Genomic DNA, 26,158 nt, shown 5'->3' with positions numbered 1-26,158 from the left:
AAGATCCGAGCCACCGAACAAGAGCGAGGATGAACCCCAAGAGACTCACACCACGCAATGTACGCCTTACATGTACGATGGTAGATCTTCTTAAAAGTAGGTTTCCTAGTTTAACAGCGTTGGAAACACCGTCAAAGCCAGCGTTTGTAAAGCAGGATGGAAGATTGGTCCTTGGGACAGCAGATCCTCCCTGAGAGGAAGCTTCCAAGGAACGTCTGTAACCAGCCCCACCAGATGGGGGTACCAAGCCCGGCGAGGCAAGGCCAGTCTGGGGCAACAGAACCCCTTCTGCCTCGATTTCGCGTAGAAGTTATGGCATAAGCTTGAGAGGAGGGAAGGCATTAATCAGATACTGACCCTATACATGCAGTAGCATGCCACTTCCTCCTTCACTCACTGCACCTCATGTGTCCACCGCACTGTAAGGAATTTCTCTTAAATCAATCCTTGAATCAGTTCACACATGAGTGCTGCCAATGATTTGCGTTTGTTATAACGTTGTAATAGTATGAAACAGATTATGCATTGAATCCTAGTAGTTCAAATGGTATAGTCAGTTAACCATTTAATGCAGGGATATAAAGCACAAGTGCACTGCGCTGGTGTGCATGGCAAATAGCCAAAATACCATCACTGTGGAGAATATTGGGGCAAGTCTATCTTACCGTACCCCATACAATACTTGTCAGCAGGGTTCAGCGTATGATGGTAGTTCTCAGCTACAAGATAAGTGCTACTTCTGACAATTGTCTGTGATACATGTTCAGTGTGTGTTGTGGTGATATCTTCTGTACTTTGGGACGCTGCGATTATCATGTTTATGCATCAACTAAATGGGTTTTAATATTTTGAATCATTAAATTGCACCTCAATATTACATTTTTTTTGTCTGTAGTTAACGACTTGGTGCACTATTGGAGGGCTATACCGTCCAATGAGCACTTTTTCTTTATACATATGCTTTTTTGGTTACAAGGCTTTTTTGGTTACTTACATTTGTGAGATGGTAGGATAATGGCCCCTTCTTTGGACAAACTCCTCATAGGCTGCCAGGCAGTAATTGCCATTTTTACGTTTCCACCAGAGTAGTAGGAGACTCCACTCGCAGAAGGAGAATGTCCAAGTAGCCCAGTAAGGTGATCCCCCATTGGCATAACCATGCTTGCACGGGGCCAACACTTTTGGCAAGAACGAGGAGCAGAGGCGAGACCAAAAGGTAACATCACAAACTAATAATGCTCCTCTTCCACGGCAAAACGGAGGAAGCGCTGGAGACCGACACATATTGGAATGTGAAGGTAAGCGTCCTTGATGTCGATGGAGGCAAGAAAATGCCCCGATACAGGGAAGCCACCACCGTGCGAACGGGCCCCTTTCTGAACTTCTGCACCAGCACAAACCTGTTCAGCGCCTTGAGATCCAGAATTGGACACACCTTGCCTTCCTTTCTGGGGACTGTAAACAGGATGGATTAAAACCCCACTCTTCAGTGGCACTTCTGTCAAAAAAGGATGGCTTGTGAGTGCCAAAGGGAGCCTGCGCCTCAATCACAGCAGCCTCCAACTTTAAGTCTCAAGCACAGATAATTAGTGTGTCCACCAGTGCCTTTTCGTGCGCAGTGATCAGGTGGGGAGATGTGCGCCAAAGACTTTGTGAGTCACCACGGAGACCCCACAAAAAAAGAAAAAGTATAAAACACTAAGGAGGACCCCAAACTCACCACCCCGCATAAACCAAGCACCGCAGCCACCAGGAGAATCTGCACTGCACGAGCGGCGATCAGGAAATAAAAGGATCCAGGAGTCAGTACCAGGGGATGAGGCGGGGCTCCCACTGCCAAAAATCGCCACCCAGAGGGCGCCACTGTCATGGTCGCCGCCATTTTCAATGGCAAACCACAGCAAAATGGCCACCGGGCAAAATAAACATGGCCGCTGTGCATTGAGCACACAGGCTACAAGACAATGGCGGCATTACAAGGCCTCTAGGGACTAAGGAGGGATCCCTAGGTCTCAAGGACAGGCCCAGGGAGGACAGGGGATCCTAGCAGGAGCCCCCACAGGGTACAAACTCCCCCCCCCCCATGCAGGCCATCATCCGGTCGCCGGCGGCGTACCCCCTGCCCCCATCGCCAGCATAGCGCCATGCCCCCCTCTCAAGGAGGTGGACCGGACCACCCAACACAGCCCCAGCAGAGGTGGGGGGGGCAGGATGGGGGGACAGATGAAGGGGGTGCCCGGCGGGAAGGAGAGGAACCCAGGGGTTTAAACCTCCCAAGGAGGGGCCCTCATCCATCTCAAAATCCTCCAGGAGGATATGGGGGGGGGGGGGGGGGGGGGACAGCTACTCACCATACCACGAACCAGACAGGCACCACTCCACACAGAACCATCTCACCATCAAAATGGGGGGGGGGGCTGACGGCCAGAAGGGACGCTGCAACTCGGCTGGAGACCTGGTCGTATGCGACCTCGCATGGCGCTTAACTCGCAGGCAAACCCCGTCCGGTGGGGCTATGTTACGACCGACCTAGAGCGGAGTTGAGGTCTGTGCGCGCTCGTTGGCCAGACTAGGATGACCACTGGATCTAGATTATCCAGCCTGTCGCCCAGTCCGGCAGTTGATTGTAGATCTCACAGGAAAAAAAACAAAAAATAAGATCTCGTGACTAGGCAGAAAAAGAGCAGAGAGGGCATATATCCCCTGGGACTGCCCATAGGCGTCTTTCTACCTACTGTCCTACTCCTGTTGGCGGCAGTATAACCCAATAGTTAAGATCAGGAGCTGTGTCCATGAACGAAAGAGAAATACTTTTTTTTCCCCCTCGCTGTACATAATTTGTACCGGTTTATCGACAACGGTCTCTCCCCTATACCCATTCAAAGTGCAGAATATACATGGGATCTCTCAGCTTTGAAAAACAAAGAAAAAACAGGGGGCAAGGAGCTGATTGGAGGGAAGGGACACACGCACCACCTTAACACAGCACACAGGAACAGAGTTCAGGCTGTTAATCAGCTGGAGGTCCCTCTCCTGTCACCATTGTTCTCTTGGTGTCAGAAAAACCTTTCTGAAATAATTCTTTTAGCATTGGAACGAGGCAGCAGACAGAAATTACACCTAGTGGTCTGGACTGACACAAGTACACACTCTAGAGGGATGCTTTGTTCACATTTCATGTCTGAGGTTCACAACCACTTTAACAGTAGAGTGAGGAAGGGATATACACTCAAGTCTTTGAGATAAAGTCTGTCTTGTACCATTGTTACCAGCTGCAGACATTCTAGTTTTCATATCTCTGGGGCAGAAGGTGAGGAAACTCTCACTCTGCCCCAAACCCCCAAGTGGGGTTAGATAGCAAAAATTAAAATCTAAAAAAAAAAAAAATCTAAAAAGTAAATCTTGCCTGGAGATCAGCTTTAAAGCTTGCCTGTGTTATACATAAAAACTGCATTTCTGTGCACCGCAGACAAAATCAAAATTGAAGAACTGCATGAATCCATGAATATTAGCATAATGTATCCATTCCTTTGTCAGTAGAGCAGAAAACTGATAGGCTGTGTGCAACGGCCCTAAAAGTTTTTTTTTTTTTTTTTTTTTTTTTATTTATTTAGGAGCAGAATGCTGGACAAGGTGAAAAGGGCATAAAATAAAAACTGTACAGCAGCCTTTATGTTTTTCATCAGAAGAAAAGGCTTCCAATTGTCAGTTGGTATTAATTTTAGGCTGTCAGAGCCCCAGGCAGGTTTGCTGTGACCTCGGGATAGAGGGAGCGCGAGAGAATACAAATTTCAAGGGGAAATTGTTTGGTAACAAGTTTTCAGAAATTGAATTGCTGGACACAGCGCTCACTTTACAGGAACAGCCAGGAATAGTAATACGTTTCTCTCCATGTCAGTCACAATATCTATTGCTCGGCTGGCAGCTGAACATGAAAGAGGGCGGTCTGGCAATAAGGAAGGAAACGTGGAAGCCCTGACCTGTCATTAATCGACGGGCATCGGTGCACTAAGGATAAGAAATAGTTCAAAATTAACCTCCCTGGCGGTATGATTAGGTCAGGAATTCTGTACCAAAAGCGGTACAATTTTTTTCATGGAAATTTGGCGTTATGTATTATAGGCCTACAATTCTTAGTAATTACCGACTTAAACCTGACCAAAACAAGACTCTAGTAGACATCCCAGATGTGATAAATTTGAAACACAAATGCATGAATTATAATCTAATCAATAATATAATTTTATTATATAATATATAATAAAATTATATTATTGATTAGATTATAATTCATGCGTTTTTATATATATATATATATATATATATATATATATATATATTTTTGTTTGTGTTTTGTGCAACGTTCAACGTTCGAATTTCCCTCCCTTAGTTCCGCTCCCATGCAGCATTCCTGCTGCAGGGAACGGAACCAGGAAGTCCTCATACCGACGGAGGACGGACGAGCAGCAGGGATCTCAGATGGCTGGCGATCACAGCAATGGGAGATAATCGCTGGATCGCCAGGAGAAGGTAAGACACCGCTGCGCACTCTGCACATCCACCCCGAGCGTGACTCGGGGATACCGATAACAGCATAGAAAATCTTGAAAAAAAGGTAATCGTGCTGAACCACCACCAGCTGAATTCGCCTCTTACCCTGGATAGATATAGATTAGCCAAAGTGCACTAAACAAATCCAGTGTACCACTCAGGAGCCAGCAATTTCACACCTGTGAGAGTTGCCTCTTACCACATATGAAGTTGTATCAAGCCTGTAGGGTAAATCAAGTGGCCAAAGACCGACCCCAAATTGAATCCAAGCCTGTGTGTATACGAATAACCAGGGGATCCGACCAGAGGTGTAGGTAACTGGGTCTCAGAAGTTTCAGCAATATAGGATATCACCACCATAAGAAGAAAGAAAGGGCTCCCATAGCGTAAAACCATAAAAGCATTTTATTCCATAAAAGCAAAAAAACTTACAAAGACCAGGAATGGGTGAGCAATGGAGGTTGCCGCCGGCCGGACGGCTCCGCTCGTCCGCACTCGTGGGTCGCAGTCAGATGACGTCAGTACGCCGTTGCCCTGACGACGTTTCGTCACAGATGACGTTATCAAAACGTCATCTGTGACGAAACGTCGTCAGGGCAACGGCGTACTGACGTCATCTGACTGCGACCCACGAGTGCGGACGAGCGGAGCCGTCCGGCCGGCGGCAACCTCCATTGCTCACCCATTCCTGGTCTTTGTAAGTTTTTTTGCTTTTATGGAATAAAATGCTTTTATGGTTTTACGCTATGGGAGCCCTTTCTTTCTTCTTATGGTGGTGATATCCTATATTGCTGAAACTTCTGAGACCCAGTTACCTACACCTCTGGTCGGATCCCCTGGTTATTCGTATACACACAGGCTTGGATTCAATTTGGGGTCGGTCTTTGGCCACTTGATTTACCCTACAGGCTTGATACAACTTCATATGTGGTAAGAGGCAACTCTCACAGGTGTGAAATTGCTGGCTCCTGAGTGGTACACTGGATTTGTTTAGTGCACTTTGGCTAATCTATATCTATCCAGGGTAAGAGGCGAATTCAGCTGGTGGTGGTTCAGCACGATTACCTTTTTTTCAACGTTTTCTTCACTGTGTCATTATTTTTTCTGTTTGGTAAGAGGCTACTCCAACCGATACACATTAATCACTCAAGGCATCAACCCTTAACCTCTCTGGTAGGGGTTATTCACCCTAATTTCCCTATATTTTTGCATGATTTATTTATTTCATTTATTGTGGTGGAGGTCATATCACATCACAATTTTCATTTACCCACACCTTTGGTGATAGTCACAATTTGTTTGTTGGGTTTTACGCTATTGCGGTACTTTTTTTTTGCTTTTCATGATCCCATGTCCACTGAGTTGATCGATCATAGAAGCTTGGATCTACTGTCAAGGTGACAAGTTTCCACGCAGCGAGACTGCCTTTTCCTTACCTTCATCTGGTAAGCACATACCCTTAAGGGAGTTTGGTCCTGGAATTTATCAATAATATTGTTTTGGACTTTTATGGACTTCACATCTCCATCTAATATTTAGCGCGACTTATATGTATAATATTTATTAGGGTGTGGTCACACTTGAAGTTGCTGCTGTTCTAATTTATCTGTTCCTTTAGCGCGGTTATTATTCCCTTATTCAGCATAGAAAATCTACCCCGAGTCACGCTCGGGGATACCGCTAGGCAGGTTAAAGATCTTCGGAGCAATGTAAAATATATTTTTATTGAGGATGCCAAGATATAGGAAAAACAAACATGACTGGGACAATGATAGATCTATATCAGGGGAAAAGTGACCTCTCGCGCTATCACAAAATAAAAAAGGTGTGTGTAGATGAGGTAGCTTCTATCACTTAACCGCTTATCCTTGGCAAGTAGAGTTTTCGATTAGTAAATGTAGTGAAGCGCTGCCTCTCAAAAGTGTATATGTGAGTGTATACTTACCGTGTTTCCCCGAAAGTCAGACATCCCCCGAAAATAAGACCGATTAATAGTTTTGCCTCTCGCTGAGATAGAAGGCATCCCCCGAAAATAAGATATCCCCGATGGGTCTCGTTCCCACAGGCGTACTACAGTATACACCCGTGCGAAGGTCATGTTTACCTGCAGAGGGATGCACAGGTGTTCTGTGCACCCCCAATACAGGCAGTCCCATTTATGCCAATAGGGATGCAGCAGCTGCACGGACAGAGCCATTGCTCCTAAACAGACATCCATGTGGATGGTGGTGCATGGCCCTGAACGCACATCTCTATCCCCTCCTCTACCCTGTCCCCTATAAAACCAAATGTTTTTAAAAATTTTCAGCGGACTTACGGAACATGGTATAGAACTGCTGAGGGTTCAGATTCCATTTTCCCCAAGGTGTTTTGTGGCCCTTGGATTGAGCGTACTGAGCGTGATTAAATTCCGGTTCAGTCCCAAACGAATCCAGAACTCGCAGCATACATCTGAAAAATAAAATGCAATTCATGACTCATTTAAACAAGTAGAAATAAACACCACTTTCTACTAAGGTCAAACAGAAAACAAGGCCACTTTCCACATTAATACTAGAATTGTAAAAACGCTTACATTAACCACTTGCCTACCGAAAAAAAAACGTGGAGAATGAAATGGTGATAGTTGCAGTTATTTCTTTATATCACACAGTATTCAAACGCATATTTTCAGGGGGAAAACACACTAAAATGAATTTAAGGGGAAACACAAAACAATATTATACCAAATGTTTTGGTAAAATTAATTGAGCTGCATTGAGTAAATAGATGCCAAACACGTCAAAGCCTTAAAGTGATTGTAAAGTCTAGGTTTTTTTTTTTTTTTTAAATAACAAACATGTTTTACTTACCTGTTCTTTGAAGCACCTTTGCACAGAGAAGCCCAGATCCTCCTTCTCGGGTCCCTCTTCGGTGCTCCTGGCCCCTCCCTCCTGTTGAGTGCCCCCACAGCAAACCGCTTGCTATGGGGGCACCCGAGCCAAAGCTCCCTCTGTCCATTCAGACAAGGAGCCATGGTTTGGCCCTGCCCCCTCTCTCCTCACCAATGGTGCTGCTGCTGTGTCAACCAATCAGGAGGGAGAGTTCTGGTTGGCCAAGGCACTCGTGGATATTGCTGGATCAAGAGGCAACTCAGGTAAGGATTAGGGGGGGTTGCTGCACGCAGAAGGCATTTTATCTTAAGGCATAGAATCCATTAGGATAAAAAAAACCTTCTGCCTTTACAACCACTTTAAAATTGCACATGCCTGTGGTTTTGCAAAAAGTTATGGTACCCAATATTCTCCATAGGCAATATTTTAAAACGTTTTAAAGGTTTTCAGAGTCAGCTTTAAGTTATGTCTCCAGAACCATTTCTCAACCCAAATTCACGACGATGCCTCACTTGTGTCAATACATGCACTCGCCCTACACTGGGCACTTTACATCAAGTGTGTGTCTATGTGGGTGCTTTAACCACGTGCCGACCGCTGCAAGTACATTTACTGCGGCAGTCAGCCGCTCCTGGGCAAACAGACGAATGGCTACCTTGCTCGCCCCCGAAGGAGCTTGTAGGGGGCGAGCGCACGCTGCCGAAAAGCGCGTTCCAGCCCCCGCTTGTTCACAGACATCCCTGCGCGAGTCACTGGCGGCTCTGATGTCCGCCGGCCACTCGCGATCTCACTCAGGATAGGGAGAAAGGCTGACGGCTGATGTAAACACAAAGAGAAGAGGGGAGAAGCGCTCTAAGTGCAGACAATTTATTGCAGATAACAAGGCAGGTAATATACACTCACTAGACATGAAGACTGAAAAGCTGTATGTGTCAAAGCAATCCTGCAGCCATCCTCTGGAGGGTGTCCTCTGGTCACAGGAAGCCGTATGCAGTACTGTCACTGGCGGTGGGAGGGAAGAAAGCCTGCTGTCTCCCACAACATCAGCAGTGAGCGGTCAAGCGGCTCGGATCTGCGGCTCCGTGTTACGAGTGATGGATGGAGGCACTCTCACCCACAGGGATGGTGGGATCTGTCCGATGTGTTACGGCATGCACGACGCGTTTCTGAGCATGCGCGGGGTCCTCTACACCCCGCGCATGCTGTAACACATCAGACAGATCCCACCATCCCTGTGGGTGAGAGTGCCTCCATCCATCACTCGTAACACGGAGCCGCAGATCCGAGCCGCTTGACCGCTCACCGCTGATGTTGTGGGAGACAGCCGGCTTTCTTCCCTCCCACCGCCAGTGACAGTACTGCATACGGCTTCCCTTGACCAGAGGACACCCTCCAGAGGATGGCTGCAGGATTGCTTTGACACATACAGCTTTTCAGTCTTCATGTCTAGTGAGTGTACATTACCTGCCTTGTTATCTGCAATAAATTGTCTGCACTTAGAGCGCTTCTCCCCTCTTCTTTTTGTCTATACAGATTCTTCCTCCTCATCTGTGGAAGAGCAGCTCAGTGCCCACGGACTTTATCCCTTTTAGGATCATCAACCTATTTATGATATCCCATTGTCCCCTATTGTATGGTACCATTTAATGCCTATGTCCATTTGCAGCTACAACCCTTTTTATTGCCTGTGTTTATTTTTTCCTTTTCTCTTTTTTCCTTCCCTCCCCTCCCCCCCCTTCCTGGATTCAGCTGGTTATTAGTTCTGTTCATCCACCCTTCATATGCTGGAGGTCTTCGTAGCGCTCTGTGTTTTGTTTTTTATGGGCTGATGTAAACACAGCCGTCTGTCATTCTCCCTTAGATCATGACAGAGGCTATGCGATCCTGCTATGTAGGATTGTATGTCTGTTATGATCTGACAAGCCACGCCCCCCCCAGTTAGAATCACGCCCCTAGGGACACACTTAACCCACTGATCACCAAGTTAACCCCTTTCCTGCCAGTTTCATTTTTACAGTAACAGTGCATATTTATAGCACTGATTACTGTAGTAATGTCACTGGTACCCCCAAAACTGTCAAAAATGTCAGTCAGGGGTCCGATCTGTCCGCCGCAATGTCGCAGTCCTGCAAAAAAAAAAAAAAAAAGCAAATCGCAGATCACCGCCATTACTAGTAAAAAAAAAAAAAATTACATAAATCGTTCCCCTAGTTCGTAAACGCAATAACTTTTGCGAAAACCATTTAAAATACGCTTATTGCGATTTTTTTTAACAAAAATATGTAGCAGAAAACAAATTGGCCTAAAACGTTAAAAAATTTTGATTTTTACATTTTTATTTTATTTTTTTGAGAATTTCATATAAAAAAATGTGAAAAATTTTATTTTTTCAAAATGGTCGCTCTTTTTTTTGTTTATAGCGCAAAAAGTAAAAATCGCACAGGCGATCAAATACCACCAAAAGAAAGCTCTGTTTGTGGGAAAAAAAGGCCGTCAATTTCATTTGGATACAGCGCACGACCGTGTAATTGTCCGTAAAGAGTCATGCAGTGCCGAATCGCAAAATAGGGCCTGGTCTTTGAGCAGTCAAATCCTCCGGGACTTAATGGTTTTTTTTTAAAGTTAATATTTTTAACACTTTTTTTGTTGCTTTTACAGAGGAGGCCAACTAGCCTCTCCCTTCAAACATGATCGGTGCTTAAAGCGGTAGTATACTCCGCTTTTTAATATTTACCTACAGGTAAGCCTATAAGGCCTAAAATAAGGCTTACCTGTAGGTAAAATTAATATCTCCTAAACCTGCACGGTTTAGGAGATATAATTACCCTGCATGCAGTCGCTGACACCAACGGCGCATGCGCTCTGAAGGTCCGGCGTATCTTACATAGTTACATAGTAGGTGAGGTTGAATAAAGACAATAGTCCATCCAGTTCAACCTGTGTAGGTGTGTGTGGCTGTAATCTCACATAGCCCTTAATGTCCTGATCCTTGAGATGAAAGTCTAAGAGTCTTTTGAAAGCCACCATACTTCCCGCAGAAACCACCTCTTGTGGTAGAGAATTCCACAATCTTGTAGCCCTAACAGTAAAGAACCCCCCACCTTGCCTGAGGTTAAAACGCTTCTCCTCTAATCGCATTGTATGCCCTCGAGTCCTCATGCAATCCCTTCGAATGAACAGCTTTTTCTCTAAGCTGAGATCCCCATTGAGATATTTATAAATTGCTATCATGTCCCCTCTCAGGCGTCTCTTCTCCAGGGAGAATAAATCGAGCGATTGCAGACGCTCTTCATAGTTACGGTCCTCCAATCCCCTAATCAGTTTAGTTGCCCTTCTCTGGACTCTCTCCAGCTCCAACACATCCCTTCTGAGGACTGGCGACCAGAACTGGACAGAATCCAGAATCTTGCCGGGCCTTCAGAGCTCCTTGCCGGAAAGTGAACTCAAGCGCGGGAGTGACGTCCTCGTGGCTCTGGCCACTCAAAGCACCGAAGCTGCGACCGCATGGGGGCTTCGTTCTAGTATGCGATGTATACTACTAGCACATTATGCTATTGTCCTGCAGGGTTTTTTATTTTTGGCCAACTGATTGTTGGCCAACTGATCTGCCAACTTTTGTCCAGTGTTTGTGGTTTGAAATGTGCTTTAGACTTGCACTGGACTTTTGTTGGCCAACAAAAACCAACTTCAGAAGTGATGTTATGTGCTGGTTGACTTTCCCTGTGTTTTTTCTAATCTGAGCATGCCCAGTCTTGCTCATCCGATTTTTGTCTGCCGAAATCTGTACTGACTGAGGAACAATCGGCCGTTCTTTGTTGGCCAACAAAAATTTTATAGCATGCACACCAGATTTATTGTATTTCAAAACAGCCAACGCGTTTCAGATGACAAACCACTCCCACTTCATTAGGACTTGAGGTATACATCGCATACTAGCACATTATGCTATTGTCCTGCAGGGTTTTTTATTTTTTTTTGGGGGGGGGGGGGGGGGAGAATACAACCGTAATACACATTGCTTCCAGGATTATCAGTTGCAAGATCAGGGATGGATGTTCCAAGTTGATTCCGCTCTTACTGTACAGGCAGTTTACCACGGTCCCAGGCTCCCCAGGAACCACCACAGGGTGGTAAAGCTTAGTATATCAGGTTAAGGTAGACAAATGGTTATAGGTTCATGTGTGTAGGAATTACAGCCTGTAATTTAAAGCCGAACTCCAGGAAACCAACTAAATATACAGTATTTGTATTTTCATCTGTACAACGATTGTACTTGCTAAAAGGATTTGTTTGTCTATTTCAGATATCTACACAGCTCTGATTCACAGCACAGCTCTGCCTGGCAAGGCAGGAGACCCAATTTTTCTCTCCGGCAGTTACACTTACACAGGTCATGTCCATTTCCCGGCCTGTGAATGAACTGGGAAAAGGCAAATCACCACAATGACCTCATCTCTCAGGCACTCTGATATCTGAATGTCCCATGCTAGCAAATGAGCACTGCAGCATAACTGATTGGCTGCCCGTCACCATCTCCCAGTCTGAGTGCTGCTGCTGTGCACGGGATTTCAAGACGCTGATAAAATAGTTTAAATTTAGCTAAACTGCTTGCATTTACAAAAAAAATAAATGTAATGATTAATGGATAAAGAGCTGCATTAATGTCTTTTATTATAGGCCTGAAGTTTCGCTTTAATAATTGCCACACCATATCTTCTGGCAGAAGATCATAAATGCTTAAGCCAAGTAGCTGCACACCAAGGAAAAGTTAGCCGCTGCCAGAACAAAGGGTGAGGTAAAGCTAATATTACATTGAGGAATGAATGCAGTTCCTGGAAAGAAGATTTAAATATAAACATAAAAGTTTTCTACCTTTGCAACCCAATTCAGATAAATGTTCCCACTCAACATAACTTAGGGGAAAATGTAAGCAGCAACATTAAATCTTTCGTCTACAAATTCAACTTCGCTTTTCCCAGAGTGGAATGGAGAGTTATGTATACCATAATACACCCTGTCTATACTGCGCTGCCAGATCTCATGTCCGTTGTAAACCAGATGTATAATGTACAGGAAAGCGCTTCTAAGTGCAGAAATCCAGCAATTTTATTAGAACGGTTTAAAACACAGACCGGTGTAGTAAAACCGGCTCATCAATAGCTTTCAGTGCTCCTGGCATAGTATACCATGGGGGTTATTTACTAGAGCTGGAGCAAGCAAAATCTGGGGCAGCTCTGCAAAGAAACCAACTTCCAGGTTTTATTGCCTAAACATACTTCAACAAGCTGAAGTTAGAAGCCAATTGGCTACCATGTACAGCTGCACCAGATTCTGGGTGCACCAGCTTTTAGTAAATCCTCCCCAATGTCTCTGTGCCGGCCAGCGGCTGCAGAATGGGGAAGGTCCGTCGCACTTCCAGGACCACTTTAGAGGACCTTCCTGTACATTTTTCCTCCCTCGGAGCCAGCTTCTACTCTTCCAAGTGCTGCTCTAGTGCCCCTCCAGCCCTCACCTTGGATGATCCCAGGAATTACAGAACCTTACGGCACTTTTCCACTGTAAGTACCGGCTCGGCTCTACTCGGCCCGGTTTGCTTTTCAACTGCTGGTACCGCATGGTACGGTGTTGGAACGGTTCGGTTTGCTTTTCCACTAAAGTAGTACTAAAGTTAAGTGGGTGGGATAACAATGGGGTGGGTGGGATTATCTGACCAATCAGTGGCTAGTAGTGACTGCATGCAAAGGATTGTGGGATATGGTACCGGTTATGGTACCTGTTGGAACCACAATAGAGTAGGTACTGTTTTTGAGAGCCGTACCGTTCGGTTACATGCAGTGGAAAAGCGCCGCCATACCAAACCGTTCCTACACCATACCATGCGGTACCAGCAGTGGAAAAGCACAAAAGCGAGCCGAACCGTTCGGTTCCATGCAGTGGAAAAGCACCATTAGAGTACCCTTCTAGGAGAAGCGCCCCTGTGTCTAGTTTTATAAGCCAGATGTGTACACTGACCAACAAAGGGTTGATCAAGACTTAGGTGGTACACTATGCTACCCTAGGGGTCACACATCATGGGTATAGCATCCCATTCCTCTGAATGGCCTGCTATAACTGCAAGAAACACAGGTAAAACCTTTTTTAAAAGCCGTTAAACCAAAGTTGTTAAATCTTTTTCAAAAGCTATGCTGCACAGAAAATATGTAACAAGGCGGATGTTGTCAATATGTGGCGGTGCCATTAAGAATCAATGGCACCCCCGAGCATGTGCTAAAAAGCAGGGTGTTGCCTGAGGGTCAAGAGCATGCGCACTTTTGTGAGCAGTCCCAATCCTGTCAAGTGTGAACCTGGGCTTAAAGGACATTAAACCAATCTGTCCCAAAATTTATTCTGAACATCCTATGTATAAACCTTCACTAACACAAACTGTTCACATGACCAATTTTGGGAGGGGAAATTACTGTAGAGAAACTACTGTCAGGCATAGAGCTCAGAATAAACCAACAGAAGGAGTGCCAAACCAAACTCAAAAAGGAGTCCAAACTGCTTTATTGTATTTCAAAACAGCCAACGCGTTTCGGATGACAAACCACTCCCACTTCATTAGGACTTGAGGTAATTCAGAATTTGAAATAGATGCAAAAGCAGGCTTTAATGTGTGAATCTATATGGATTAAATGTGGGATTACAAAGGTCAGTGTTGTGGCAAAGCTATAAGTAGTGGTTAGGATTTACCTTCAATCCCGAAGGAGGAGTGGTTTGGACCCTGAAACACTGGCAGTGTTTTTGAATAATATGAATTGCAGACATCAGTATGGTATACATGGTTACATTGGTCCTGGTCAAAGCCCCCTTTATGCTGGAAATTACTCAAGTAGACATCGCTACTGGAGGAGAGAAGGCAGTTCAGAAGTTTTTCCCTGCATCAAGTCTTCAATACAAAAGACTAAGTACAAAAAAAAAAAATGGCTAATAGCTATGTTGTGCTATTAGAGTTGTGCCGCGCTTCCAAATGCTAATGTGCTAGTATCCCTTTAAATCTGTTTGCATAGAAATTTTCATAATCGCATATCATATCAAACAATACATACCATAAAAAAAAAAAAAGAAACAATGCATCAGTCCATAAAGCGTCCTATGGTATGAATTTGCTTGCATATGCTCAGTCTTTCATAAAAAACAGCCTTGTGTTCACATATCCAAATGGCAGCTTCCTAAAGCCCCATACACACGCACAGATTGTTGGCCATAAATTGTCGGCCAACGTCCGATCTGCCGATTGTAGGCTTGTTAGTATGATGATTCCGACAACCAACTGCGAATTTTCGGCCGAAAAAAAATCTGGTGTGCATGCTATAAAATTTTTGTTGGCCAACAAAGAACGGCCGATTGTTGCTCAGTCAGTACAGATTTCGGCAGACAAAAATCAGATGAGCAAGACTGGGCATGCTCAGAAGAAAAAACACACGGAAAGACAACCATCACATGACATCACTTCTGAAGTTGGTTTTTGTTGGCCAACAAAAGTCCAGTGCAAGTCTAAAGCACATTTCAACCAACACTGGACAAAAGACGGCCGATCGGTTGGCCAACAATCTCTCCGTGTGTACGGGGCTTTAGTGTTCACCACCATGTGCTCCAATCATCCACATACATTAGTGATAATCCCCTCATCCGATGTGCTCTCACCTGGGGGATAAGGCCAACCAATGGTCTATATGCGCTTTTGTCCCTCTCTGGGGATGTTTTTTACGGTTTCACTCCTTTGGTGGCAATCTTGAATTTAGAATCCTTCTCTAACACTTATCTCTATACGCCCAAATCATAAAGAGAGAAAGCTGGACACAGTGCTTTATCTTTTAAAGAAACCAGTTTATTAAACACTAAATATAAAAACATTTTTCTGGTGCTTAGAGTGCACCAAACTCTAAAAAGCATTCAGACCTCACAGTGCAGGTAATAAGACAGACAGTATTTCCAGGGTATGTTCACAACGCGCACCTCAGCGTGATGACATTGGCCCCTCCCCTACGCGTTACGCCACAGTCACGTGGATTCCTCAGGGGGATTTTCCCACCATCACCCCGTGCCAACATGTATATAGCACGATAGGGCGCCAATTTTCTGAAGCGCCGATTCCACGGCAGCATAAGCTGCCATTTTGCCTTGGTACCCGGACCTCTACTGACAAGTTTTAGCACCATTTTGCCGTGGATCCGGAGCTCTATATACTGCTTTATACGCAACACATGGTACAATCTCATCGGTGTTGCATATATGTGCCCCCAAGAGACACAATGCCCTGCCACCCCAGCATTTCAAACAATAGGTATATTAGATATGTTTAAAAAAAAATCTTGTTACAGAAGATTTGGATAAATAACCTGTTAAACTTCAAGAATCACACATGAAGGAAGGGCATTAAAAAAAAAAAACTGGAGAATAGAAAGGATATTGTAATTGTCTGGCAGATAAAGTTGGGGGGGGGGGGGGGGGATTGAGTAGGAACCCCACGAAAGAAAAAGCTGGAAAAAATAAAATATGGAGCAAAAAAATGGCATTCTAAACAAAGAGGAGGAAAAATACTTAATACCATCTACTTGTAAATTGCCTATTATATATTATGTTCCCAAAATTCACAAAAAAAATCCCCTGGGCAGGCCCATCATTACCGGCATAGACTCACATACAGATTGGGGAAATATATAGATTATTTTCTACAGCCGCTGGTACAAGATGTCCAAGCCTATTTCAAAGATACTAAGCTCATTATACAATTCCAATACAAAATAAAGAAACTACCAATGATACTCTATGAAGAGCTGCAGGCATATCTTGGTTATACGCAGACCATGAGGGGGCCATAAAAGCAGCCAGATGGGCACACGCTGACAAGTAACCTAAAGAAGTTCATCAAAGCTCTAGATTTTTGTTTACAACATATTTTTGGTATGAAAATGCTTAAAAAAATCCAAAAGTAGGCATGACCATGGGTGCCAAATTTGCACCAAGTATAGCAAACTTATACATGGCCAAATGGGAGGAGGAGAGTGTCCCATCTACTAATACACCAGAAGTAGTCCTTTCCTAATATAGAAAGGGGATGAAGAGTATGCAAACTATGAACCAGAACGATAGGAACATCAAGTTAACATGAGAAAGCAGTAGTGAACACATTCACTTCCTAGATTTAGACATAACAAAGGAAGGAAATAGGCTTTATAAGAAAATGTTCTTAAAGCACAGACTAATTCATACATACCTAGAAATAATTGTCACTTCAAGTCCTGGCTAATAAATGTGCCCAGGGGAAAGTTCATGCGCATTAAGATAAACTGCTCCCGAATAGAGGACTAACACCCAAACAAAAAAAAAAAAAATAGATATGTTTCTAAAAAAAAGAATACCAATCCACATTTATAGAAGCAGAAAGGAGTAAAGTGAATATTGATAGAATGAAGCTGCTGGAAGATAAACGGAAAGAAACCAAGAGGGGGCGGTACCAGTGGTGCTAAACTACAACATGCAATATAAACAAGTAGAGCGAATTATCTGTAAACACTGGCAAATATTATAATATCTAAAAAAAAAAAAAAAAAAAAATCATATACCCAAGGAGCCCATGTTGATATACAAGAAAGCTCAACACTAAAGCCTAGTACACACGTAACGATTATCGGCCGACCGATCGTTCGTCTTTTGTCCAGATTGGTGTTTTGATGGTTGGAATGTGCATAGACTGCACACAAATTTTCTCGCCCGACAAAATTCTACTTCAGAAGTGATGTCATGTGTTGGTTTGCTTTCTTTGTGTTCTTTCTTCTCTGAGCATGCCCAGACTTGCTCATTAGATTTTTCCCTGTCAAAATCTGTACTGACTGCACGAAAAGCGGCCGTGTTTTGACGGCGGACAAAAATTTTATAGCCTGCACACCAGATTTTTTTCGGCCGAAAAGTCGGAGTCGGTTGTCGGAAGCATCATACTAACAAGCCGAAAAATCGGCAGATCGGTCGTCGGACGAAAATTCCCTGCCGATTTTCGACACGTGTGTACGAGGCTTTAGGTAAACTAGTGAAAAATGTCAAACCCCCAAAAAGAAAAGGTTTTTCATTTTGTAATGGTAAAGGCTTTTATGCGTGTAGAAGATGCTATAGTTGGAAATATGAGGCGTAGGGATTCATTCACAAATGACCATATAGGAAAGCAATATACCATTAGGGATTTTATCTCATGTGACACCCAAAGGGTTGTGCATGGAATCAAATGTCCATGTAAATTATATAAAGAATGAAAAGGGCACTGAAAGATAAAAGAAAGCACATATGTACAACATACATAAGGGATATGTAAAACACCACCTTTCTAATTATTTCCGTAAGGTTCATAACAAAAGTACGAAGAGCATGCAATTTTGGGAAACACATATAAGCCATTGGAGGGGTGACAAAATTAGGGAGCTAAGCAAAAAAGAATAAAGTGGATTCATGAACTCAGCACCCCGGCGACAAAAGGCCTCAGAATTTGATCTGGCATGCTTCCTGAATGACGTATAGATATACAGGTAGAGAGAATTATTTGCTGCCATCTACCTTAATATTAACAAAGCGTTCCCTAAAATGTAATCTTAGCTATGGGGGTTTATGCAATTCATTTTAGAATGGTTGCCTAGAGATTAGAATGAGGGGGGTGGTTTGTTTATACAGTAATCAGTAAATATAGGTGTCATTTGGGAATACTTCTACATCTATATAGGATCTGGAGTAGTTAAAACTTAGCCCTAATGACATGTGGTATCACTTTTCTTTTTTTTAAACTGCAATTCAAAAATCGCATTTTTTTCAGAAATCACATTTTTTTTTCTTCAAAAATCGCATTAGTAAAAAAAAAGCATAATTTTTATTTTTTTTTACATTTTACAAGCCACATTTTAAAATTTGCATTCTCTCTCTCTGTATCTATATCTCTCTGTATCTATATCTCTTAGGAATGCACCGAATATTCGGCGGCCGAACATTATTCGGCCGAAAACAGAGAAAATAGCACTTTCGGCATTCGGCCGAATAAGTCAAAAGGCCGAATAATTTTGAGCCGAACAATGTCAGCTTCCGCCCTGACCGCTCACCTTCCTCATTGCGGCTCGCGGCTCCCTTCTCACACGCCGCCGGTGTCCTGTCCGGCCGCGAGTAGGGGGTGTGACGTCATGCGTGTGTCCCGCCCCCTGCTCCTGACTGCGGCTCCTTCACACTAGGTCCACGCCCCGCCCCCCTGTTCGCGGCTTTTGGCTCTGGCTGCAGTTCAGGTATGTGATGTGGAGCTGAGCACATTTGGGGGAGAATACGGTAGCTGGCAGCTGCACAAGCATTAGTGTGCAGACTGCCATATGTTGTTGCCACTTGCCATGCTCATTACATTAGAGTGCCCTATAAAGTGCCCCTTAAAAAAAAAAAAAAAGAAAAAAAATGTGCCCAACAGAGTGCTCCCTTGACATAAAATGTGGCCATCAGCGTGCCCCTTATTTTATTTTAAGGGACACGCTGATGAGCATATTTTATTTTAAGGGACACGCTGATGAGCATATTTTATTTTAAGGGGCACTCTGATGGGCATATTTTATTTTAAGGGGCACTCTGATGGGCATATTTTATTTTAAGGGGCACTCTGATGGGCATATTTTATGTTAAGAGCAACGCTGATTTAAATGTTTTGTTTTGCCCATCAGCGTGCCCCCTAACATAAAATGTGCCCATCAGCGTGCCCCCTAAAAATTGGCAAAATAAATGGAAAAAATGCGAAACACCGCGTTCGGTATTCGGCCTTCGGCCAAGCATTTCATTATTATTCGGCTTCGGCCAAGAATTTCATTTCGGTGCATCCCCCATATCTCTCTGTATCCATATCTCTCTGTATCCATATCTCTCTGTATCCATATCTCTCTGTATCCATATCTCTCTGTATCCATATCTCTCTGTATCCATATCTCTCTGTATCCATATCTCTCTGTATCCATATCTCTCTGTATCCATATCTCTCTGTATCCATATCTCTCTGTATCCATATCTCTCTGTATCCATATCTCTCTGTATCCATACACACATTCTTACTGGACATTTTCAAATATTTTATTTTGTTTTTGTACTTTATCTGTATAAGCAAAAGTGGTAATATATAATGTATGATTTGTATAACATTGAAAGCGAACCTTACATGATTAATCATGAAATTGAATATTGTTCATTGTATATTTTATGCCATTTTCGGACTGACAATTGCAGGTTGTCTCTTGGGGACACATGTATGCAACACCGATGAGATGAGATTGTACATCAGATCTCACCATGTGTTGCGTATAATGCATATAGAGCTCTGGATCCACGGCAAAATGGTGCTAACACTGGCCACTAGAGGTCTGGGGACTAAGGCAAAATGGCACCTTATGTTGCAGAGAAATCAGAGCTTCAGGAAATTGGCGCTCAATCGGGCTATATATAAAAGTTGGCATGACGTGATGGCAGGTATATGAGGAAGTCACATGACCCTGTGGCGTAACGCGTAGGGGAGGGGCCAATCTGTCACGCTCAGGCATGCATTGCGAGCATACTGTGGAAATGCCGTCTGATTGTCTTCTACTCGTACAGAGAACTGAATGCTTTTTACAGTTTGGTGCACTCTAAGCAGCAAGAAAATGTGAGTGTTTTTATATTTAGTGTGTAATAAACCGGTTGTTTTAAAAGATAAAGCACTGTGTCCAGCTTTCTCTCTTTATGATTTGGACGTATAGAGATAAGTGTAAGAGAAGGATTCTAAATTCAAGCCACCAAAGGAGTGAAACCACATAAAAAAGATCCCCAGAGGGGGGCAAAAGCGCATACAGACCATTGGTTTTAGTCTTCTCCCCCCAGGTGAGGGGATTATCACTAATGTATATGGATGATTGGCGCACATGGTGGTGAACACTAAGGAAGCAGCCGTTTGGATATGTGAACACAAGCCTGTTTTTTATTAAACATTAAGCATATGCAAGCAAATTCATACCAAAGGACGCTTTATGGACTGATGCATTGTTTTGTTTATGGTTTATATGATATGCGGATTCTGAAAATTACTATGCAAACAGATTTAAAGGGATACTAACATTAACATTTGGGAGTGTGGCACCACTTTTTAAAATTAAAAAAAAAAAAAATAGGTACATTTATAGCAAGTTTACTAAGCCCCAATGTCAAAAGTCAGATGGGTCACCAACACACCCCCTAGTGAACAAATATTTTATGGATGTATTGGTATGGCTGCAAAATGTACCAGCAGTGATATTATGCATCCGATTAACATCGAACATAGACATTCGATGAGCCAATTTTCCGACAACATACAGAGCTGAATTCTACTGCTATTTGGGCCCATTCAGACCTTGCATAGCAGAAAAAGGCTCGCAAATTTCAGAGCCTAATTTGCACACAAACACACGTGTCACACATTCAGAACAAAGGTGGTGATTGGAAATTAGGGATGGAGCAGCTACCCAACCTATGATACAGACCAAGGATATCTCCCATGGGACTTTGTTGCTGCAATAGGAAAATCACACAAAGTAAAGGTTTTATAAAAAGTAGAAAATTCTAATTAAACAATTAGTTAAATACTAGGCTATACAATCCATATCCTAATCTGATAGTAAATATCTCATGCTTGCCTCACAGGGAGCAAAGAAAATCAAACACTTATTGTAAAAATTGCACATCCACCAGAATCCCCAACACGTTTCAACTATGCATAGTCTTCTACAGGGAACAATAAGGTGGGAACACTCGTATACATAAACACAGCAAAGAGTACATAGATTTCACTGAATTACAGATAGCGACAATGTCCATGCATCATTCATGTAAATACATTAAACTTACAAAAGTGAAAAAAGACGAGTCCAACTAAAGCAGCTGTAGCACGCCCTACTTGGGTTCTGGCTTGAAGATGGGCTCAGAAACCCAACTTATCACGCATAGGGCAGCCTGGTTACTTCAATGGGCTGCCCTATGTGTGCTTGTTGCCCAAAAAGAAGCTCCTGTTCCTTTTTTGGGTTGCACACGGTTAGATAATCACACGTTTGGCCACAATTGCACCGCGTATGGGGTGCCATTAAAGAATAATGCCACCCAAATAGACCTAGCTTGTTCTGCCGCAGCAATTCTGCCCACAATTTAAAAATCGCCTTTGGCCTCCTGTACACACATTTAGAGGCAGAAAGAAAAAACCCTCTGCCAGTGCGTCCAGGAGCAGCGATTATTGGCACCAAAAAAAAAAACCAAAAAACGCTTGATGCCTGTAAACGTGTCTAAACACGCGTTAATGCTGGGTGTGTTTAGTGCTCAAGTATTAATTCACTTAGATGGCAATAAATTATTAGTGCTTGACAGGCCTAAACATGTTACATGTGTTTACAGGCATCAAGTATTTTTTCTGCCAAAACACCGCTGCCAGGAGGAATGGCATCTAAGAAAGACAGAAAATTGTCATGTGTGCATGAGGCCTTTTTTTTTTTTTTTTTAAACAAACATGTTATACTTGCCTCCTCTGTGTAGTAGGTTTTGCACAGAGCAGCCTGGATCCTCCTTTGGTCCTGGCCCCTTCGGCACTATCGAGTGCCCCCACAGCAACCAGCTTGCTCTGGTGGCACCCAAGTCGAGCTACAGCTCCGTGTGTCCACTCAGAAACAGAGCTGCCGCTCGTTCCTGCCCCTCTTCTCCTGATTGGCTGACAGCAGCAGGAGCCAATGGCGCCGCTGCTGTGTCTCAGCCAATCAGGAGAGAGAGTCCAGGACGGCCGAGGAACTCGTGGACATCGCTGGATAGAGATGAGGCTCAAGTATTAGGGGTGCTGGGGTGGCTGCTACACACAGGCTGCTTTTTATCCTAATTAATAAAATGCACTAAGATAAAAAAAACCTTCTGCCTTTACAACTGCTTTAAGCCTCGTACATACTAGTAGCTTTTTTTCCATTCAACCCAACAGGGCTGTACTGACGTTCGTACAGCAATCTCCCCTGCTGTGCTATTGCGTTCATACAGGGGGGCGGCCTCCCTGCCAGAACACTCCAGTCAGCGCTTTCCGCCATTGCCTGAGAGCACTTATTGGGAGTTGGTCGGCAGACATTTTTCAGTCATGCCACTCCAGTACACACAGGCCAAATGTCGGCCGTTTTTTATTGAACCGGCCAATACCACCCAACACTCGGCCCGTGTACTAGGTTTTAGGGTCAAGGCCAGTTCACCTACCAGTCTTCTAATAGGAAAGCAGAGTGACTGGCAGGAACACCAGGAATTTCACACAAAGGAAGCAATATAAATGGAACAGGATAATTTTTCATACAAGCACATGGTACAGCAGGCACATATCAGGATTATGAAATGCTGGGGTAACAATTTAGAGCAGAAGTGAAACTGAACTACTGTATAAGCAAATGTTGTCTAACCACTAGAATCATGTGTATTCCTACTTTAAAGTAGAACTATGCGCAAAACTTGTTTTTTTTTTAATTTTGAATAGAGTAAGAAGGGTTAAAACCCGTCTTTTTCTGCCATCTGTGTCCCATTTCAGGGATTTCCCTTCACTTCCTGTCCCATAGCCAAACAGGAAGTGGGAGGAAACCCCTGAAAATTAGAATTTCTTGGGGACCCCCGATCAACAGGAATAGTGTCCTAGAGTTCATCTAGTAGTATTACTGTAAAAAGTTCCCCCCAGAAATTTTTTTTCTTGAGCATTGCAGTGCAGACAGAATAGAGCTGAGCTGTAGGATAATGGAAGTCCACCGTGATTGTGTAGGAGGTACACCAGTGGCGGCCCAATGACTGAACAAACCTCTGACACGGAAGACAGGGATCCATTGTTGCCGGAGGAGGGAAAAATAAGTAGACTGAAAGTGAGCACAGCATATTTTCTCATTTTGGCAGATCATGAAACACCCTCCCATGGCCTGACAAGGGGAATCCAGTTGAGAGCGTTTGGGGTCATTGGTGGGTGGAACTGGCAAATTGCAAAAGTTAGATCTTGCCACTGAAACCCTGATAGAAGATGCCGGAGTATGAACCACAAAGACAGTGAAGAGGTGCATGAAATACAAGAGTGGCTTAACAAATCACAAACACTATGGCAGATCAAACGGTTTATATATATATATATATATATATATATATATATATATATATATATATATATATATATATATATATATACATACACGCTTTACAAACTTCCAATCTGCATGGCTAGAAATGAGCTTGTAAATCCAGCAGCGGCGGTCCATGGTATAAATGGGTGGGAGGATTTTGGGACTTTGAACGAACACACAATGGCTATATCCATTCTAAAACAATTGTGATAAAAGGGTCTCCAATTCTATAAAACACTTCAAAGCCGGCTGTCTTAATGATAGTGTATGCATGCCACTTACTGATAGTGCACCCAGGAAGGGCCAAGAGTCTTTTTGAACTGAGCCAGCCCCACAATATCGATATAGATGAGTTCCACCACTTTATCACCCTGTGTAGGGCAGCCTGATCGGTTTCCCACAACCTTCTTCATGATCCTGGAAAAAAAAAAGGTTTTAGGAAAAAATAAAATAAAAATCACAGTAAATAAAACTACTGCTGGAAAGGGAACTACGAGTGTCAGCACTATTCTGGGAATAAGTTGTCATTCTCTAACATGGGCTTCTGATGGAGACTACTAATGGCTGTTCAACAATTTCCACGGTTTAAAAAAAAAAAAAAAAAAATACTCCTGGAGGAGGCGATATAACCCAGTAGTTATAATTTATGGAGCCCCGTGTCCGTTGAACGAAAGAGAAAGGAGATTTACCCTATCCCTCACTCCTCCTGGCAGCTAGATCAGTCCCTGCAGTGTCTACCCTCAACGTTCCACCAGTCTAGGGACCGGATGTCATCTGGACAAGAGGATGAGGGACAGTCCACCACTGGAGAATAGGAGAGCGGAGAAACAGGTAAAACGGTTACTCTTCCCCAGACAAAATGAGCTATTAACCCTTGCAGTGTAGGAAATGGATCATTTACTAATACACTATCCATTGCCCACACTGCAAGGGTTAATAGTTCATTAGTGGAGTTGGGCATTAAAGAACCGGATCTACCACAAACATTTTCAATTCCCTCCTTTCATTACTCAGATTGTTTAGGTAGTCAAATTATTATAATTTATGTTCTCTTGCTCAAGACATTCAAAGACTTTTATAATAAAAGCAACAGTTTATCATTGGAGATTAGCACAGCCAAGCCAAAGCATACAAAGGCAGACTAATAAAATTTAGCGGCCAACTACTTAACCTCTTGCAGAAGTCTTCTACAGCAGGACTGCAGTCATTGATATGTGATCATTACAAGATGTACAGACAGGAATGGCAGCTGTAAATGGCATAAGAATGAGCTTTGTCTAGCAAGTCTGATTAAGCCAAAACGTATCAGATAAGAGACTGTTCTGAACGGTAATGATCACACACCAGAGGTCTGCCATAAAAAAAACTGCCCCAAGCCAATTCTGACCCTTCCCACATACATTTTTTGCACTAAATTACTTAGGAACCCCAAAACATTTTCTGAAAGCAGAGAGCATCCCCCTGGCAAAACACTAGCACAGCGGCTCCAACATGAGCTGTGGTGTGTACGAGGCTTGAGCGATCTGGGCTCTCCTCTGCACTCCAAAGCAGATGATCAACCCAAGATCAGTATGATCAGATCAGGGATGTGCGGTCAGGTCAGTGGCTGGTGAGGCACTGGTTAGTACTGGTGAGGCACTGGTTAGTATCAGAGCCAGATACACAGGTTACAAATTCGATTCTCATTATGCAGGCGATTGCAATTTTACTGGTTTTACTAGTTATACTCATTTAACAAAAATATTTACAAACACTGTCCCTTTAACCACTTAAGCCCCGGAAGATTTTACCCCCTTCCTGACCAGGGGGTATTTTGCGATTCGGCACTGTGTGAATTTAACGGACAATTGCGCGGTCGTGCGACGCTGTACCTAAACAAATTTGACGTCCTTTTTTTCCCACAAACAGAGCTTTCTTTTGGTGGTATTTGATCACCTGTGCGATTTTTTTGATCATGCACTATAAACAAAAAGAGCGTCAATTTTGCAAAAATAACAGTATTTTTCACATTTTTTTTATATGAAATCCCCCCCAAAAAAATGTAAAAATCAAAATTTAACATTTTCGGCCAATTTGTTTTATGCTACATAGGTTTGGCAAACAGCGTATTTTGATTGGTTTGCGCAAAAGTTATCGCGTTTACTAACAAAGGGAAATATTTTTGTAATTTTTGTTGTTTTTTTAACGCGCAATGGCGGCGATCTGCGATTTTTTTTTTTTGCGGTACTGCGACATTGCGGCGGACAGATCGGACCCTTGACTGACATTTGACACTTTTGGGGTTACCAGTGACATTTCTACAGTAATCAGTGCTATACATATGCACTGTTACTGTAAAATGACACTGGTAATGAAGGGGTTAACTTTTTTTGAGAGGGAGGGGTTATGTGTGTCCCTAGGGGCGTGATTCTAATTGTGATTGGCTGTGGCTTGAGCTGTAGGAACAGTTATCAACGGTCCTACATAGTAGAACCGTATGATCACTATTCATACACAGGGGAGAATGACAGGCGGCTTGTTTACATCAGCTGCCTTCCTTTCTCCCTCTCCACCAGACGATCGCGAGTGACCGGC

At 43.4% G+C, this 26,158-nt stretch overlaps 1 protein-coding gene across 1 annotated transcript in view; it reads right to left on the bottom strand.

Annotated features, from left to right (window-relative positions):
- MGAT5 (alpha-1,6-mannosylglycoprotein 6-beta-N-acetylglucosaminyltransferase) overlaps positions 1 to 26,158 on the bottom strand; it is a 304,189-nt gene that overhangs the window by 70,027 nt on the left and 208,004 nt on the right. The window contains exons 9-10 of the mRNA XM_082260943.1: positions 23,867 to 24,001; positions 6,869 to 7,002 (exon numbers count right to left, since the gene is read on the bottom strand). Of these exons, the coding sequence (XP_082117069.1) occupies positions 6,869 to 7,002; positions 23,867 to 24,001 (269 nt within the window). The remainder of the gene's footprint in view (positions 1 to 6,868; positions 7,003 to 23,866; positions 24,002 to 26,158) is intronic.

This window comes from Pelophylax lessonae (assembly GCF_965119305.1).
Source record: "Pelophylax lessonae genome assembly, chromosome: 6".
NCBI lineage: Eukaryota > Metazoa > Chordata > Amphibia > Anura > Ranidae > Pelophylax > Pelophylax lessonae.
Note: the sequence above shows the minus strand (reverse complement) of the source record. Positions and strands in the feature narration are given on the sequence as shown.